General features: G+C 36.4%; 2 protein-coding genes across 4 annotated transcripts in view; both read right to left on the bottom strand.

The window, feature by feature from the left end:
• Positions 1–4,430, bottom strand: part of LOC107018291 (diphthine--ammonia ligase) — a 10,093-nt gene extending 5,663 nt beyond the window's left edge. For both annotated transcript variants that reach the window (XM_015218740.2, XM_015218742.2), the window contains exons 1-3: positions 4,115–4,430; positions 3,963–4,034; positions 150–229 (exon numbers count right to left, since the gene is read on the bottom strand). In XM_015218740.2, the coding sequence (XP_015074226.1) occupies positions 150–229; positions 3,963–4,034; positions 4,115–4,192 (230 nt within the window). In that variant the 5' untranslated portion in view covers positions 4,193–4,430. The remainder of the gene's footprint in view (positions 1–149; positions 230–3,962; positions 4,035–4,114) is intronic.
• A 652-nt stretch (positions 4,431–5,082) lies between these two features.
• LOC107017962 (serine/threonine protein phosphatase 2A regulatory subunit B''beta-like) lies at positions 5,083–19,668 on the bottom strand. 2 transcript variants are annotated; one of them, XM_027916732.1, is made up of 13 exons: positions 19,133–19,282; positions 15,135–15,377; positions 14,938–15,043; positions 11,969–12,068; positions 11,466–11,571; positions 11,100–11,190; positions 10,491–10,632; positions 9,481–9,628; positions 9,241–9,350; positions 7,763–7,919; positions 6,565–6,690; positions 6,307–6,470; positions 5,083–5,630 (listed from the first exon to the last, which is right to left on the bottom strand). In XM_027916732.1, the coding sequence occupies exons 1-12, from the start codon at positions 19,280–19,282 to the stop codon at positions 6,330–6,332; spliced, it is 1,620 nt and encodes a 539-aa protein (XP_027772533.1). In that variant the 3' UTR covers positions 5,083–5,630; positions 6,307–6,329. The 2 variants fall into 2 exon arrangements, with proteins under 2 accessions (XP_027772533.1, XP_015073766.1); XM_015218280.2 differs by having other exon boundaries at positions 5,138–5,634; positions 19,133–19,668.
• Positions 19,669–20,361: the final 693 nt, after the last annotated feature.

Genomic DNA, 20,361 nt, shown 5'->3' with positions numbered 1-20,361 from the left:
TATATATATATATATATATGCAACCAACATTAACAACTTCATATCTCTATCCTTCAACAAGAAATAATAAATGTCACCTCTCCAGTTCTTTAATAAGAATCCAGTAATAGAATTTTAAAACTTAGGGAATTGACTGTAAAAGGGCTTGCCTTGTGGATCCTCGAATTCGCCTCCGGAATAATGGGAGTCCCATGCATTTAGCATAACTAACAACTATCGGGTGCCCAACCTGCATATACAGTTACCAAACATTTAAATGAAAACATGGTATAAAAGAGAGGAGGAGAATATCGCTTATCTTTCTTATTAACAGAACTTATGATCAGAATTCTTGTAAAAAAGAAAGGAAATTTCCACTAGTAGATGGGAGACATCAAGATGCTAGAAAGAGGATCAATAAACTATAACTCAACCTGAAATTAGTTCAGGTGTGGCTATATGAATTCTCGGCATTCAGGTTTTATCATTCCAATACTAACTAACTTGTCTTTTATGCAAATGTTGGATTCTCTACGTCAGTCTCATACTATTGCAACAGAAAGATACAAGTCTAACCAGGATAAAAGGAATCCTGAAAAACACTAGACATGCTGTAAGTGTTACACTGACCAATTCAACTATTATTATCGTCTATAGAGATAATTTACTTCACCTGCATTTTGCTTTTAGTTAGGTCCTCTCTGTACACTCATTCCTTTTACAATCTTCAATCATCAAATGATCGCATCAATAACCCAATGCATCTAGAGGTATATATATGACATGGACAAAGTCAGTGGTATTAGGGCCTTCGAGTTGGAATTTCCAACTATAAACAAGTGTAGCAAAGTCACCTCCATTCTTGGTTTCTATTGCGACAGAGGGAGGTATCATAATAGAGTTAAAATCACGATTAGACTTTAGAGTCAGTCCGAAGAAAAAAAAGAACCAAATCCCCTTCTTCCTGATCTTACTGGCCCTACAGCAGGCCTAAGAGCAAGGAAGTCTCAAGAAGGTGATGTCAAAGCTGGTGGATACGCATCAATTGGCATTCATCAAGGGTGGGCATATCATGGATGCCATACTTATAGCCAATGAATGTGTAGATGTGAGGAAAATAACTAAAGTTCCTGGAATTCTATGTAGGTTGGAGATAGAAAAGGCCTATGATCACCTCAACTGGGACTTTATGTGGTAAACACTGGATAGGATGGGTTTTGAAAATAGGTGGATAAATTGGTTGAAGTACAGTGAGAGAACAGTCAAATTCTCAATTTTATTAAATGATACCCCTCTGGTTTCTTTCCCTCTGAAGGAAGATTAAGGCGAGGGATTCCCTCTCCCACTTCCTTTTTATACTAGCTATGGGAGGACTAAGTGACACGTTGAAACAGCACAATCAAATAACATGATAAGAGGGTTCTGGATGAATGATAGTGACATCAGGGGCTTATCAATCTCCCATTTGCAGTATGACAATGACACCCTAGTGTAGTGTGGTGCAGAGGAAGAACAACTAAAGCATCTAAGGATCATATCTATATTGTTTGAAGCTGTCTCTGGACTACATATAAACTGGGGCAAGAGTTTTGTCTACCCCGTGAATGAAGTCCCAGATATCAACAGACTAGCTGGCATCTTAGAGGTAAAGTGGGAGAAATGCCTACCACTTACCTAAGGATGCCTCTAGGAGCAAACAGTAAATCAAAGAACATATGGAATGCAGTGGTAGAGAAGTGTGAAAAAATACCGGTAAATTGGAGAAGCCAATACCTACCCTTGGTGGAAGATTGACACTAATTAGTGTGCTTGATGCTATGCCAACCTACATGAAGTCTTTATTCCCCATGTCAGGGAGTGTTTTAAGTTAGAATCCATTAGGAAAAACTTTTTATGGCAAGCAAATCGAGAGGGGGAATATCACTTGGTGAAATGGGATGAGGTGTTACACACAAAAAAAAGAAGGGGAAATGGGCATTAAAAATCTCGAAGTTTAAAACCAGAGTCTCATCTTGAAGTAACTGTGAAGGTTTGCTTCTGTAGAACAAGGTCTGTGGAAAGATGTTATAATCTCCAGATTTGCAATGGAGGACTTATGGATTACTGAGGAAGATAGAAGCCCTTATGGGGTTGGTTTATGGGGAACAATCAGGAACTTATGGTCTAAAATATGGGGAAATTCAAAAATTGATATAGGAAATGGAAGGAAGACATTCTTCTTCAATGATGTGTGGGTTGGACAATACTCCCTGAAACAGTTGCATCCTGAGATTTATAATCTGAACCAACAGAAGGAAGCAACAGTAGAAGCAGAAGTCAGAGACAACCAAGGATGGAATCTATCTTTTAGGAGAAGGTTGAATGACTGGGAAATAGACAAATTATAAGATTTCTAGAAGTCCTTGGAGTAGGCAAACAACCTTGACACAAATGAGGATAGTTTACAATGGTCGAGGGCCAACAATGGGAAGTTCACAATAAAATCAGCTTACAGACATCTTGACATGCCAGCTGAAATGTTTCTACCATGACCTTGGAAGATGATATGGAAAATTAATGTAACTCACAAGGTGGCTTGTTTCACCTGGTTGGTAGCTAGGGAAGCAGTACTAACTCCGAACAATCAAATGAAAAGGGAAAGACAGTTATGATCCAGGTGCTTTTTTGTGAAAGAGAAAAAGAAACAACAAACATCTCTTCCTCCTTGCAGAGTGACAGAGAAACTATGGCAGGACTTTTTGAATTTGAGGGGAATCAGTTGGTCCATGCCAAGACACACCTCAGATTTTCTAGCATGCTGGAATAGAGAAAGGAATATATCAGGTCACAAGGAAAGGTGAAAAATTGTCCTTGCTTGCATCTAGTGGACAATTTGGAAGGAAAGGAAGCAGAGTAGCTTCGAAAACAAGAGCATCCCTTTCAAGAGTTTGAAGTTGAACTGCCTTATAACCCTCTATTTTTGGTGTATCCATGTCCTTCCCAAAGAGGTGGAGGCTATTACTCACTTTTTAGATAGTTTAGGAGGGGTGTAGATGATATATCTTTTGGTTTTGCTTATTGTATACTCCTGATGTAATTACTACTGAAATAAACCATTGGTGTATTGTTGTCTATAAAATGTTAACTTTCTCAAAGAAAAAGAGCAAGGAAGTCTCAACTCCCCAATCCACCCGGATGAGAGGTGAACCTTCTGACTGTTTCAATCTCATCTATTGCTGCCTATCGACAACCCATTAAGGGGACATCCTCTCATTTTATCATCCAGATATAGCAGCTTATAACTAACCAAAAGATCATTATTTTTCATTTTGATAAACTTCAATCAGATTGAGTTTTGCAAGAAGGATGTTCCCCTTAAGCATTAGTTCCATTTTCACATTCATATACAATGAACTTCTCTAATTCAACACCTTTTCAATAAAATAATCCAACTATGACAGATCCTCTGAAGGTTATGCATATAGAAAATATGTTGGGACTTAAAAAGCAGAGGCAGAGCAGGAGACAAAATTTGAAGTTTATGCATTCAGGATTCTAATCCTAAAGTTACAAGGTTCTAAATTACTCCGTTTTAATTTGTTGATTCTTGTCTACGTCATCCTCTCTTCAGCTGTCTTATTACTATTATACTGATTCCAGTAAGGCAGTAGAATATCTGATTGGATTTCGTTTGCTGATTTTAACTTCGCATGAAGTGTAAGAAAATAAATAGACTTTAGAATCTTGCGGTCTTAAAACATGCCGTGGGCAAAGTTAGAATAAAAGAGTTGATCAAATAAAAGAAAGAGACATATGCTTTTTGAAATGGAGAAAATTAAGACAAACAAACTAAAAGTGGGAGCAATAATTTGTACAAGGTTTGGACCAAAGTTACTAGCTTTGGACGAACTCATAACCAAACGCTAGCTTCGCTCCTGCTTACAAAAGTGTCACCATATCCTTTTTCAGCATTTAAAGAGAAAAAGAAAGAAAAAAAAACTCACTGTTTGATACATGTAGCTATCAAGCTCATCGATTGCATCATCAGCAGGAATCAAATTAGCCAACGCAACAATCTGAAAATTACCAGAATAAGAGCACAATAACAAGCGACAAAATCATCAAACACTTAGGCAAAGAGACAAAATTTGAGAACCTCGTGACCATATTGAATGCATTTCATCATCGCATAGCAACTGTCCTTGCCACCACTGACTAAAGCAACGACTTTCATATTGTTTAACACCGCCTCCGGCCAGTAACAGTCTCCTTCTCCGACAAGATAGCGCCGGCGAAGTAGGGTTTTTGAAAAAAAAGAGGGGAGTTTATTTTGTCTTTCTTTGTTTGACTAAAGAGTAAGAATAAAAAACGTTGCGTAGATTTTCATTTTCTTTGAGTTTTGTGACGTCTCCGTTTCTTGAGTGGATCGAGCTAGCTGCGACTAACTCGACTAATTCAATTCATTATAAAAATATTAGCTTTGACATAAACTAGTAAGATGATTAGTCAGCTGTTTACTAATTATTTATATTTAATTAAAAACTTTTTTTTGACTCAATACACTATTTTTAAGTTTGTTAATATTGTCTTTCATATTTACAAATAAATTAAACTTTAAAACTCTTACTTACTTTTATGAGATTATTTATTCTCACACAGATATCAAAAACTTATTTTAAATTGCAAATTTTAAGACGATTTTTTTGTTCATTCATAAACTTAGCGCTTCAATGAACCATGTTACATAAAACGCTTATTCTATGTTATTTGGCTAATTGATATGTTAGCTAAATTTAAACATCCAGTTCACTTCTTGACATGTGATCAAGCTTAACCTTAACCTTAATTTGCAAGCTTCAAAACACAATTCTCGCTATATTTCAAAGTTCAAACTTCGATCTCTTGATAATTCAACCTCCTTACGATGTCGATACGATTTTACTATAGTGAAACAACACAGTCAATGTTACGGAGTCTCTGTGCAAACTTTACCCCTACCTTTGTAGGGTAGAGAGATTGTTTCTATTTTACTACAGTAATCTCGATGCAGATGTGTTAATGGCCTGTTAACTGTTCAAATACCATCACTCAACTAAATGTATGTATCCAACCTCTAACATCAGATTAGAAAGGCAGACAGAAACAGGGAAGCCATATCATTACACAGTCAATACAGAACTACCATGATTCACATGCCACTAAAAGAAGAGTCTAATCCACAAAAGAATAATAAAAGGAGCAAAAAGCTGATCCACATGGACTGTGGGACTAGCCATACTAAACCTCTTCAAGAAAAACTGTATTTGCAACCACCAAAAATCGGCACTAGAACAAATAAATAAGAAATATGGACTTCGTACAGCTAAAGAGGGAACAAGCGTGGAGCGAAGTTATGAACTACTGGAATCTAGTTTTTCATTAATCATCTATCACCAACCGGCGCACTTGCAAAGCCCTTGATGTTTCAAGTCAGGAGCTTCCAACACTAGCATGCCCTTATACTTCATGAGAGCATACTCTATGCAGTTCAAACAAACATTTCCTCCTCGGCTATCTCATAATAACATCTTGGTGACACACACGGATAAGCTTGTCCCACTTGACTGTTCCGTGCAAACTAACTCTTTGCAACTCAATAGCCAGCTTGAAACAAGATTTGCTAATAGGCACACCTGGCTGAAGAAAGAACAGCATAAGGTCAGGCTGCTTGACAAATGGAGAAAACAATATTAAATCGTGTGAGGCCATTTCCAACAACAACTCACATATCAAATAAGAAGCGGTAATATATCTACAAGCAGGAAGAGGCCAGGTCATAAAAATTTCTACATGCCACATAAACTAACTGCATCCTGAATGTGGCATGAACACAATAGATGTACCTTGTGTCGACTGAAAAATCAAGAAAATGTGGATACTATCCTGAGCCACCTAAAATCTCTCTTTTATAAGTGAATTCACATTACCTTGGGTGACGAATTCTGCTTCATGAGTTTTCAGTAATTTGAGAGCATTTGATACTGATGCTCAGTCATGAGTATTTATTTTTCTCCTATATTCCTGTAATTTAGCAAAAGCATCTATTTCTACTATAACAGCATGCTTTAACATTATATGCAACTCCACAAACGTGCATCTTACAGCTAAGGTTGTGTAAATGTCAACAAACTCTCACTAGCTAGTATAAGACTTTCTTCCAGATAAAGTAATATGCATCAACGGTGAACAAAGTGTTTTACAGCATGATCAGAGATGAAGACATGGCATGAGAAAAAATAATGGGTGGCAGAACTATCGATGTATGTAGATGCAGCCTTAGGTTATTCTAAGTAACTGCATTCTCCATACCATTCTATCTCACAGACTAGAACTCAGAAGGGAGCCTCGAGTGATTCATCCCAGACATCTGCACTTCCATTGGAGGCATCCTCTGCATCTTCCTCCATTGAGAGCCTAATATATTCTCTGTGAGCGAAGCGATCCCATTCAGTCAGATTTGGGTTCTCACGCTCCTGGAAACAAGAATAAACTCATGTCAACCATTGGTAACAACAGTCAAGCAACACCGGAACTACATTATAAACTATATATTAGCCTTTCAATTACCTGACGAATTAGGAAGGGGTCGCGGGTTTCAAAGGCCATGAACTTATTGAGGTTAAAAAGTATGTTAAAAACACTACCGGAGAGCCTGCTTCCCTTCAAATCACGTAATGTAAAATAGCTTTCATTCTGCAACAAAGAAACTTGAATTATATCTGTTATTGTACTTGGAAAAAAGAGCAGATGATACAAATTAAACTACATGTTTTTTTTTAAACATATAGTACACCTTGTCAAACAATCTAACAAATTCAAGTTAGTCATTAACCATGACTAACTTGATATGGGGAAGAGTTCAGACAACTCACAACCCCCATAAACCATGCAGCCAACGTGGGTTTAAAGGGTCATACTTTTTAGATGATTCCTTAATTATTTAGTATAGACTAGTGGATCCACTTAATAGTAGGTTCAATACCCCAAAAAAGTATATGGCGTCTCTAGCAGCGTGGATTAGACGTTATATCATCACATAGATCATAGTGATGATTTTAGGTTAGAGAAACTCCCACATAGATATTTCGTATTCTTATATACACAGAGTTTACTTTGTATTTTCATAAAGGCACCAATAGCAACAACTACTACACCTCAATTTCTGAATAGTCGGAGTTGAATATATGAGTCCTCAAAATTCGTTCTGCTCCATCTGGGCCTCATTTCATTTCAATACTCAATTAATGTGTCTTTAATACCAATTAGGGTAATACTAATGATTTTGATATTCCCTACATTTAGTATTATATACAACAAACAACATACCCAGTGTAAAAAAATATTAACATACAAATCCTCTAAACAAATTAAAGAAAACATATAGCAAACAGCCGAACACCCGGACAAAAGAAGTGGGTGTATCAATAAGACAGTGACTTAATACCAACAAACACTAATGAAAACACAAATCTCACAACAATTAAAAAAAGCTCTCACCCCACCCAAAGGGATTATATAGACAAATCTTAACTTAATACCAACAAACATTAATGAAAACACAAATCTAACAACAATTAAAACAACCTCTCACCCCACCCAAAGGGATTATATAGACAAATCTTACTCACAAAGTTTAACTTGGTATGAAAAATTGTCCAAGCATTGCAATTATACATACAGATCAGATGATTATGGAACAATAATTACAACATGGAAAGGACACAAGATAAGAAAGGATTGGAAACGTGAAAAGTTCCAAAATTACCTCTGGACTGACCATGTCAACTATTTGACACAAAATATCCTCAAAAAGCACTGGCTCTTGGGCCATGCATTCCATTCTATGCAACTGCTCCTCATAAAAGAATTGCATCTCATTCCTTGTTATAACCCCATTTCCATCCATATCTATGCATTTGAACCTGATCAAGAAAGAAAATAACAAACAAACACAAGCAGTGTCAACAGTGCATGTGTGCATACATTATATATACACTTCCCAAAAACTACTTTTCTGAAGTGAATTGAACAATCTGTAACAACTCTACTCAGCCAAACGCCCATCAAAGAGCGTTTGCCTGATGTTTGCAACAAATATACAAGGAAATACCCAAGATCAGCAGCTCGGAAGCAGCTATTTAACTAAGTGCATTTTTCATAATGTTTCACCAACACTCAACAGTGAACAAACAAAAGAGTTGCAACAATGCTTTTAGTGTAATTAAACATAGAAAATCCTACTTGGTTGTCAAATCATCTGCTTCAAAAGTTGTGTGATACTTCATGGATAATTAATGAACATACAATCAAAAAAAAAAGAAAATCACTCCCCCTTAAGTGTGTCCCAAAAATGGCACCTTTCTATGTTTGGCAGCAATTTAACTTTAAACTTTCAATTTACCCTTAATGACATTACTTGCTGGGATCCTCATGCCCAATCCTCCCAATTTATGTAGTGGTGTTCAACTGAGCACGATGTATAAGAAAGAAGAACTTTTGAAACTTGTGATCTAAAACAAAAATTAGACATTTGCTTGGCTAAAAAGCATCTTATAAAGGATAAAATGAAGATTTCAAAATTAAATTGCTTCAACACAAACCTGTTCAAAAAAAGATGCTTCAAAATAAGTATGTGACATTCTTTTTAAAAGGGATGAGAAAGGGAACGTATGCCTCATAAATTGGGGTGGATGGAGTACTAAAAATTGCTTGGATTGTCATCTGCAAGCTTATAACAATTTGGTTCCAAAGGTGCTTCAATCATAATCCAACATTGCACCCTATAAGGATTATTCCATGCATCTCAAAATCTAAATATGCAAATAATAGCACCCATTAGAAGGCATTTTTGCAAGGAACTCTTATGAATCCTTATGAATTATGATATCTAAGTTACTCAAACATACTATGGTTAGGAACTATTATTAAATGCATCCATTATCTAACGCCTTCAGGTATCTCCGAAAACCAAATGACGGACCCAGAGAAATATCTAATTTATGAAACATTCCACCATCATCTCTATTCTTCCAGAGTCAATGAATTAAAGAGCACAATACATGAAGTGAATCCACAATCAACGCCAGTCACTAATATTTATTAGAAAGGGTGGTTATAACAAATTGCTTCTTCACAAGGAAATTTCCTCAGTAACATAATCTCCACTCAGCAGAAACCAAACTCTTGAGTCACATTAAAAGTGCAAAGATTGCAAGAAAGTTGAATGTCAATTCAGAAACTGACCAGTATTCAAGACTAGGCTCTGATGATTTATCCTCCTCTGACAATATAAAGTAAACAAAATCTTCGTAGCCCATCTTCCCTTCAACTTTACTGGTGAACTTCCTAGGAACCTGATAGCAAATTAAAGCATAGAACTCCTTATGAAGTGATGAGCAAGCATTTTTAAGAATACAAGAGCTACAAACTCAAAACAGGCAAGATAAAACTGCAAACAACAAACAGTACATGAAAGACCCGGACCTGAGAAAATATTCTATCAACAATCCTGTACGTAAGGGCATGGTTGCCATATCGAATGAGGTTCTCTTTATCAATGAGAAAATCATGATCGGTGTCAAGCTCCCAAAACTTGCAATATATCACGTAAAAATGTTCATACGAGAAGTACCTGTAGCAAAAATGAAGTGCTCAAGAGCTTAACAGAGAAGATGTCAAGCTAGATTAAGTGTAACAAACTCAACAAGATATATGAATGTATCAATATCTGCCGCAAAAATCCAATATTTTAAAAAAATCTACAAAAACACAGTTTATGTAGTTTTCTAGCACCCACTTTTCATACTAGTGTTTGATCTTTTTGATAACCAACAAATTTCCATGTATTAATGGTGCACGGTTCGAAACTTGCCGGATAATGAGCCCGTGCCTCTACCTTACACAATTAAATGTCAGACTTTTATCCATGGAACGATCCAAACCCATGAAGTGCACTCTTAACCCACACTACGAACTACTCTCTTAACACTAGACCAAGACTTGGGTGGCAAAAAGAATTTTGCAATTATAGTGGCATATAATGCCTTTTTCCGTGTATCTGTTTTTGACACATCCTATGGAGTATGATTTCCTACAATCACTATCTCATAAAAATGCTTGTTATTAAACTAAACTAAAAAGAAGTTTGAACAGTTACATGGTGAAACTATATTGAATAAATAATATCAAATCATGTAAAAAGAACCGAGTCCCTTAAATTTCTCACAAATAAATTTTGCATTTATTGCAATTCTAGTTGCATATAATGCCTTTTTCGTATCTGTTTTTGACACATCCTGTAGCGTATGATTTCCTACAATCAGTGTCCCATAAACATGCTTGTAATTAAAGTAAACCGAAAAGATATTTGAATAGTTACATGGTGAAACTATATTGAATAAATGATATCAAATGATGTAAAAGAACTGAGTCTCTTAAACTTCTCACAAATAAATTTTGCATTTATTACAAGTCCATATTATAAGCAAGGATACCTTAGGACCTTGTTAATGTCATCCTCTTCATCCGCATGTTGCATTGCAGCAATAAGGTCAGAACGTCTCAGCTCCTTGAGGGTAAGACGGCCATTACCCGATCGATTGACGTAATAAAATATTCTGTATACTACAGTTTCAGCTGGCAAATGCAACGAAATTGACTGTCAAGAAAATAGTCTGCTGCCAGAAAGAAAAATGAAGGCAGACTCATCCTAAAAATAAAAAAGACAGAAAAGTGAAGCAAAAGAAGTTGGCTAAATTTAATTGGAAGATGATTCCTTTAATGGGAGCAAGTAATGAAAATCCCAAGGACTTCAATAAAAACATTAACTGGGGATGTTGTAGAAGACTTATATAGAAAAGGAATTCCTGTAAAGATCTTCCTAAAAGGTCTCGACAAGAAACAGCTTTTCAAGTACAAGCAAGTCAAACATGTTGTAATTGCTACCCATCTCAAAAGTTCATTTATGATGTAAGCATCAGATGACATAAAAGATGGACCCAAAAGAAACAATATACAACACACAATGGAACATTTAGGAAACAAGAGAATACAAATGGATCTGCAGATTAGAATGAATGCAGCACGTGAGACTGAGAAGGTACCATAACGCTCTTGAAATTCAGGTGTGCTCTGTAAGAACTCCAACCCTGGATGTGTTGCCAAAAGTTCCCGAAGAATGGGTTTGAAGTCATCCTGCAATCCAGTTGATAGAAGTCATTGGAAAGAAGAGCACAATTTATTTTCCAAACAACTACGCTGAGTCCCAAATAAGTTGGGGACAGCTATATGGATCCTCATCACATAATTTTAAAAGAAGAGGATAATCTAGTAATCCACAAAACCTTAGTGTGCCTTAAAAGATTTGTGCGCACAGAATCATAAATCAAACCAAAATCATATTATCTTCTGAATTACGACACAGAAAATCAGAAGGAATTTTAATCATCAACAGGAACTAGAGAAAGCACCTGCACGAGGTATCTAAGGTCCGGCTGCTTCAAGATTGTGTACATTTGAGTTGCTATATCTTTTGTCAACATGTTGCCGTGTATCCAATAATCAACAAAGGCATCCCTGCAGTCATGCGAAGCAAATCGCATTTCAACTCACTCCTCAAGCGCTCCAGAAATATTTCACATCAATTCAGAAATGCCTCAGGCACATTGCATGTGACTCTGATACATTTGGTTTCATTTCATGGGCTCTCTTTCTGCCACTTAAATATTCATTTCAAATATAACACACCCTGAAGGCGATTCAGGTGGCATAGTTTGGGGAAAATAGAAATCAGAACCTGAATACAATTTTTTGAGATTTCTGTTTGAATTGTAGGATTATGGACTGAATCTCAGATTCAAATTTTAAGATGATGGATATTGGATTGCACTTAGAATTTGGGACTCCCGATTTGGGATGTGTATCCACAAAGTAAATGAATCATCTTCATACTCAAAAAGACAGAAACATGTACCTGGTTATGACGCCAGTGCCGTCAACATCGATCTTCTTAAAAAGTACAGCGGAGAAGAACGAGGGCAGCTTGCATATTTCCTTTGTAATTGGTTTAAACTCTAACAACCAATGAAAAATAAATTAATGTTTAGTTATAACTCAAATGCACAACAAATAAACAAAGGGCTCTTTAATCAGGTGTCTTCATTCCAACAGCATAACCCCAACACTTGCAAATTATAAATAATATTGAAAATTTGAGCATTAAACAATTTGCTCTAGTTCCAAAATTCCAATAAAATGCAGCAACTATGCATATGGTGGTCAGTATAAAAGGAAAGAAATGGAAGATGCTATGAGAACAAATCAAACTCCATACAGAAAGTCAAAGAAAATTGCATTCAATATTTGAATTTTTGGTGTAAACAGGAATGTATAGAGGAGGAAGAGCAACTAGTAGATATGTTAGGATTTTTGTAATTAGCCTTCCGAGCCCCTCTATGTAAAATTTATGTAGTTCACCAGCATACACTTAATGCTGAGGAATACAACATTACTATTTTCAAAAAAAAATAAAATATGCAGCAACTATTCCAATGTAGTGCTTCCACATTGCAGTCTTTAACCCAAAAATAATATTCTTCCAGGGGACTAACTTGAATGAGATGCCACTCAAAGGTGAAGGTTCCGATGAAATAAAAAAAGTTGATTAAAGAATAATCTATGTGAAGGACATGAAAAGGTTAGAGTGAAAACAACAACAACATACCCGGTGTATTCCCACAAGTGAGGTCGGCGGAGGGTAGTGTGTTTGGAGACCTTACCCCTACCTCTGAGAGATAGAGAGGTTCCTGAAAGACCCTCGACTCAAGTAACTCATAACAAAGCAGTTGAAAAAGCGAATACAGCAGTCAATAAGATATAGCAACTAAGTCATAGCAATAATATGGAAAGCATAACATAGCACCAAGAGCAAAATAATGTGATAACTGAAGCATGCGAAACATTAGGCAAAACAGAAAAAGAGAGAAAGAAACTTCTTATCGGATTGGCTTTGTTAACAACATACAAGAGGGCTCCTGAATAGAATTTTGGTCTACATGAATAAGGTTTCCAATTCTCAGGGATTTCAATTATGGCCGAATTGTTTTTTTAAAAAAAAAAAACTCTTTAACTTTTTTGATAGATGATACTAACAAAATTCTGTATTGTTTCCTGACTAACGCAACAATTGCTATCTAAAGTAAATGATATTCTTTGTGATTCTCTCGACTTTTGCCAGCTGAAGCCATCACAGTTCAGTATAAACAGATAATAGCTGGGACAATAACTGCCAGGACTAGAGAATGGACGGATTCGCTCAAAAACTGGAGGAGCTAACTTTTAATTAGACTCACTGTACGGGGAGTAGAGAATAGGAGCAGTTTTACACTGAGGTCATGCCATAACATACTGCAAACCTGACAGTAGCAAAACAAAAAATGGGCTAAGAAGAGCAACGCAACTCTAATGGTGGCAAACTTCGGCACTGGACATTCCCATTATGGGGACTATCGGGTAGTGTGCCAGCACACAGCTCATAGTTGGCGAATCGGTGGGTACGATTCCCATGGATGCACGCCAATGGGACCCTCCAATAAGTCTACTGAAATTGGCTTTGTATCAATGGTATCTCATTGTCATAAATAACGAATCTATGTCAATAGTTCCACATATTATGGATAACGTAGTCAACATCTCCATGTCTCTTCGGGGCAATCTTTAGAATACAATGCTTGGGCTGGATTGCAATGCAGTAAACTTGCCACAGATTGACTGGGATAGATGTTACATATATGAGGGTGAGGAACAGAATTTTCTGTAAGACACTGAAGTCATGTGGACTCGAAACATATTCTAAGCCTGTTTGAAGTTTAGTGGGTAATGCCTAGAACATTGTAAGATGCCTTCACAAGCTCAGAGGGAAGGATAGCTATTTTTCCATGCCACCCACAAGATACATATTTTTTCTATTGTTTTCATCGTAATTTAATTTGTATTTAGAGGGTAAAGTACTATAAATATACAAGTATAAAGAGGTACTTAATTGGTGACCTGTTTATCTCATCATAATGCTATCAATAGTGCTTTATATAACCCTGTACCAGTCCAAAATCATGCCTGGTGCATTTTATTCCTTCTCTTGTTTCATGATTGTTGATCTCTTCTTTTTTCTTAACATTGTATTTCAATCAGTACTTAGGTAGTACTGAAAAACCATATTTACAAAAACAAGAAAAAGATTGAAGTCCTTCCAATGCTAAACCAGGAACTAGATGGACCCTAAACCATCTATGATTGACTCTCATTGGAGTAGACATTTGTACACCAAAAACAGAACAACAAAATACATTTAAGCTTGACTTCCTGAAGGTTGTTGTCCCTATTTTCAAAACATCCATCATTTCTCTCTCTCCATATAGTCCACCATATACAAGCAGGCAACAGGAAGTATCTATTTTCTCCAAACGCAGGTGAAATTTTGGCTTAAGAATGTCAAAGGAAGGTGGTCCATTGAATGAGTCTACCACATTTTCTGGCACAATTGTGGCTGCAACTAATTCTTGTGACTGTACATTAAGAACGTCTGGAATAAAAATATGCATCTTGTGGGTGGTATGGGAAAAAAGGATTCATGCTGCTTTGAAGGAAGAATTCAAGCACATAGTTCAAAACTCAAAGCACTGTATACTATGATGAATTTCAGTTAAAAGGGAGACAGTTCATTTTAGCGATTTTGTATTTAACTAGCAATTAGTTGGTACTGTTTAGTGAATAAAATCCCATCACAGATCGACCAACCCCTACCCCCACCCCATTTTTTATGCAAAAGAAAACAGTTGAAGTGGATTTAGTCAAAGAACAAGAAGTCTCAACTCAGAAGGTCGCAAGTATATCCATTATCATCTCAGAAGCCTTCATAGAATCAATTCGTAAAGTACAACTTACCATTCATTTGTAGCCCATCTGTGTGACCATAAAAGAACTGGTTTATCCTAAACAAGCAGCGTTCCTTCAATTCATTTGGAGGGGGGCGACCATTTTGAAAGTAAAACTGCCATCACAAGCATTTTCCAAAAAACATCACAACTACAATCTCAACAGTCTGTAAATAAAATATCCAATCAGAATTAGGTATTCCATACCTGTGGTATCAGTTCTTTTGCAGGCTCATTAATTAATTTCAGAGGAGACCCCAATGAAGAGGGTCCAGCCCTGTGCTTTGAGATTCGAGGTGAACCAGATGAACTTCTTGGAGAAAGTGGAGGTGTACTTCCAGCAGGAAACATGGACGGCAAAGAATTAGTTGCCGCGACATTTGTCCCAGAAGATGTAGTAGACACATTCAATGGACCGCCACCTTTGGCATTCTTAATCAAAGATTTCACCTGCATGTGGAGAAAACAAATATTTTCTGTTACCAATAGATAGAAATCAGCAATATAACAAAAAATGAGAAAAGGAATAAAATGCACCAGACATGGTTTTGGTAAAAGAACTATGCATATCATTATGATGAGATAGACAAGTCACCGATAAAGTACCTCTCTATAGTTCTATATGGTGAACGCTCTCTATCTACGAGTCTTAAGTAAGCAATTTGATTTTTTAAGAATATAATTTAATCCAGAGGTCTACTTGTCTAACAAGTCGGGCCATAAAACTATATATGTTTTTCTTGGTTGGTAATCCTTCCATACTAGTAGGTAGGGATTAACATATCAAAATTCTATAGTTCACCCAAAAAAAGGGCATAATATATATATTGGACCCTAAACTTGGCTTCAAAGTTCAACTTTGACCTGCAACTTTCATAATGCACAAACAGACACTTTAACTATCAAACTTTTAAATAAATAAACACATGAGTCCTAAATGGCACAATACACGTAGGACACCACATAGGACAAAAAATGACATGTAGGATGACATGTAGGACATGTGTGTTTCTCTGTACAACTTTATACAAGTTTAAGTGTCTACTTGTGCACACCCAAAGTTGAAGGGCATAAATGTGATTTGAGGCCAAGTTAAAGGGCACATTTATGTATTATACCCATAAAAAACTGCATGTCGATCTCAAACTATTCAGGGTCAACAATAAGAAACCCTATATATGCTCTGTTATACATGAGCACAATTCATTCCAACACTCAATAATGTCTTCTAAGTTAGGTTAGAGGTTCTCCAAAACTAGAAATTCGCTAAATCACCTTTTTACCTACATAGGCATACAGACCTTCCCTCATATGCTAAAAGGACTTTAGAAATACATAGGACCTAATATAAGTGTTCCAACAAAAAAAGAAGCTTAACCATAATTCGTATAGCTTTGCTTCCATTATGTTCTATACTTAGCTAAAACTGCTTTTCCTGGTCTTAAATTACACATTTTCCAAGAGTTTTCAAAGGTGAAAAGCGCAAAAAAGCTCAAAGGTCCATAGATGCTTTAAGCACAAATCGCAAATAAAGTGTGGGCCTTAATGAAGAAAGGCACAAATGGAGGAAAAAATACAAATATGTATGTGTAGTCCAAGACAAATAATTTGTAATAAAAAATAACAAATATATGGACAAGAAATTAAAAAAAGATTACGATAAAGTAATATATGAATTGTTCAGTGCCGCCTCTTCATGATTACGCTCATTGGCAAGGAAAAGTATGACTTGTAGCCTTGAATCTTGATGATGACACTGAAGTGCCCATGATGCAAGGGGAAGCGCTCAACATGTTCTGTTCCTCATCAGTGTTAAGCGAGCCTTTGATAAGAGTGGTTTTTCGAGACATATCTAAGTAATTTGGAGTCTATCTCATTGCAGTTTAACACCTTCAATCATCACATAGAACCTACTTGCTTATGCATTTGGAATTTATGCAGTTCATTAACCAAACAATCTGGAACTATTTATTTGGTTTTATTCTCTGTGTCAGTTGATGCATTTGGAGGTCCACTTCTTGTGGAAGTTGTTGTTGTTGTTGTTGTAACAGTTGAAGATATAGCACACTTCTTGTCCTTTTAAGACTCCTAACTTTACTGACTACTTTTTTCCTTTGGAATGTCAAGAGTTCATGTTTTTCCATCCAATAAGTTTTAAAGCCTTCTATTTCCATTGTTTCAGCACTTTACTGGTTAATAAACTTTGTGGCTATTGTAGACTAATGACATACCAAATTTACTACATCAAAAATGGAAGTTCACAAGTTACCATGCACTATGACGTTTCTTACTTCTAGAAGGTTTAGGGTAAACAATTGTCTAGGCTCCCAAGGGCAACGAAAAGGTCATGGTGCTTTATTTTGTTTCGGATGCAATGGGTGATGCCAAGCACAATGAAGGAGGTTTTTCAAAGTTGGACTCATATGAGAAGGAAGAAAGGCCCAAGGGGAAGGAGAGTGGCCCCCCAGCCATCATGTGGGTTATCTGGAAAGAGAGAAATAAGAGGGCCTTTTTGAAGGAATGGAGCAAGCTTTTATAAAACTGCAAAGTAGTTCTTTGTCTCTAGTTTCCTTTTGGGCTTCATGTTTGTAGAGGATTGGACCTCTTTTATTGAGAACCATATTATGGTCTAGGTTCTCCTTTTTTTGGTATGTGTCTTGTATACGAGGTTCTCAAAATTGTTAATAAAATTATTTACCTTACCACAAAAATGGTGGAAGGGTAACTATCAAGAGAATGTTGAAGAAAATTAAAGCCCCACTTAAGCTTTTTAGATCAGGGTAAATTTTTTATCAGGATAAAGCTCCACTATAAGTGGTATGCTTTGGTTGGACTGCCATCCATAATCTGCAGGAAAGGTGGTAATCACTTGCAGTGGTGTATGAGAAGTCCGCCAAGCCCATAAACCATCTGTTCCTGCATTACTTTCCTCTCTCCAGCTTGACGGTTTCTTAATCACTTCAGAGCCCAGTTGGTAATTCAAGGACTCTAAAAGAAGCTGTCACTAGCTGAAGTGGTCAAAGAATAAGGAAGCATCTCTGAACTTATCAGAACACTGCTCCTTTTTACATTTTGGAGACTTTAGATAAAGGACTAAGGTTTTTTACCCCAACGTCCTGTTCCCAACAGCTGCACCGACCAAATGAAAATTCTAAATGGATGAAGATACCATGATTTGATCACTTCCAATTATCTTGATAGTTAATTTTAATTAAATTTTTGGAGTAAAGATAATGACAAATGTAGGAGTCCCATCTCTGAGAGAATTAGAGAAATTCCCTGAGATTGTACGTGAATACTATAGAATTCATGGATTGCTACCATAGTTTTCTCGGCATAGCTAGACAATTATATTCGTAGGTAATGTTCTAGAGAAGTGACGCTCTCTTGCGGTACCAATTGGTGAGCCAGGTCATTTACACTAGTTATTAAAAAATGTAACCCCCAGAATTCGGCATATAATTGAACTATGGAAGTGGAAAAAACCCCAAAAAGTGACGCTCTGAGTAATGCATACTCACAGCATAAGAAACCCTCTTGGTAAAACGATAAAATAGCTTCAACAAAAAATAAAAGGATATGCCAAACGGCCACCTAACTAATGAATGGGTAGTTCATACGGATTCTAATGTGAAGTTTACCATGTTGTAAAGACAGCTTGATCGTTATTGCACCCCTCAACTATTCTACCGCATACATGATACCTTCCACTAGCACAACTACCAGGTAATCTAACCCCAAGTCTTATCACCTAGTGCCCTCAAATAGGATAATAATACATATATTGTTATGTCAGATTGCAATAGCAATCTCAATAATAAAGTTTTAAGGGTATTTTTAGACATTTCATTTACTCTTATCCTAGCATTGCAAATATATCTATTGTTCCCGTATTTTCTCTCACATAAAACAACATTTAGATTCCACCATAAGTTTTGAAGGTGTCATTAATGCAGAGTTTATACTGGAAGCCAATCATTTTATTAGTAGTGCAGGGTATTACACCAAGATCAGTTTTTTTCTTATACAGCACACCACCAAACCAGTGGTAACCTATAAAACAATAAGTACTCCCACACAGTACAGGTTGACACATCTCCAAATAAATATACCTAGGTACAAGCAAATCCAAATTCAAATTTTGACAGCTAACTCCTACTACATCAACAAAAAAAAAGTCACAAAAATAGAAATAAGGAAATTACCAAAGCGGCAGTATCAGGAAGCGAAAGCCATTGATCAAATAGCTTCTCGGCAACAAAAGGATTCGTTTTAATAGCCAAAGGAGACAACTCAGGTAACTGCAAAAGCTCAGCATCCAAACTCGCTACATCACCATTAAAATCCACATCCATCGCGAATCGCGATACCTCTTTTCTTTTTTTTTCTTTTTTTTCAAAAATCAAATCAAATCGAACCAAACCAAAACCGCAAGATCTTCAAACACCTAAACGAACCTCAATTCCTCTTCGCATCGCATGAAATCTTCCAAATCCCGATAAAATTAGGGTTCCGTCACCAAACAACCAAAAAAAACCAAAAAAAACGTAACCGGATCTTTGCGAATCGGAAGTTCACACAATTGAAAATTGAAGGAGATCGGAGAGGAGAGAATTTACAGAGGAGAAAAACGAAACCCTGGAAGCAAAGTATTGTGTTTTGTTTGTGTGAAGGGAAAAAAAAGGAGAAGAAAAGATGTAGAAGAAGAAGAGAAAAAGAGTATAATAAAACGTAAATAAATGATCCACAAAAAAGAAGCACCCAAAGGTGACTCCAAATTACAATTTGTATATTCATCACGTGACTACCACATGAACAAATGTTCTCGGTGCGAGCATAGCTCAAATATGTCATCAAACTTTAACGAAAGACTCATCTATGTTAATATTCAACGAAAGACTCATCTATGTTAATATTCACACACACAGTTGATGAATAAATAATACAAGAACTTTAAAGAGAATGAGATGAGAGATCTAGAGAGAGAAATCAATATTTCGTGGTAACACCCCGTGAGTAAACTTCCACGGCGGTGGGGTATATATATTAATAAATCAGAGTATTTTTGGTTATAGAGTATAAATGGAGAATAAATAGTAAAGCCTAAAATTTAGATCGGGGCGCTGCCCCCAATCTCTCCTTCGGATGGGGGGCTCCCGCCCCCCATAACTCCCTGGCAACCTCACCGCGGAGGTTAAACCGCTTAAACAGTTAATATATGACAGTACATCAAATATTAATCAGGCTTCATAACCTAACAAATATAGGATTTGTTCGAAATCAAATCGAAACTGATAATTTGTACCGAAGAAAGTTTATTATGGCTTAGCGGTTTCAGTAATAATTTTGATTCTTTTTATTATCAGTTGAATCAGTTCTTAACGGTAAATTAAATGATTGCATTTATATTATTTTGGTATATGAACTCCTTGGC

This window comes from Solanum pennellii, chromosome 4 (genome assembly GCF_001406875.1).
Source record: "Solanum pennellii chromosome 4, SPENNV200".
Lineage (NCBI taxonomy): Eukaryota > Viridiplantae > Streptophyta > Magnoliopsida > Solanales > Solanaceae > Solanum > Solanum pennellii.
This window is presented reverse-complemented; position numbering and strand designations above follow the sequence as displayed.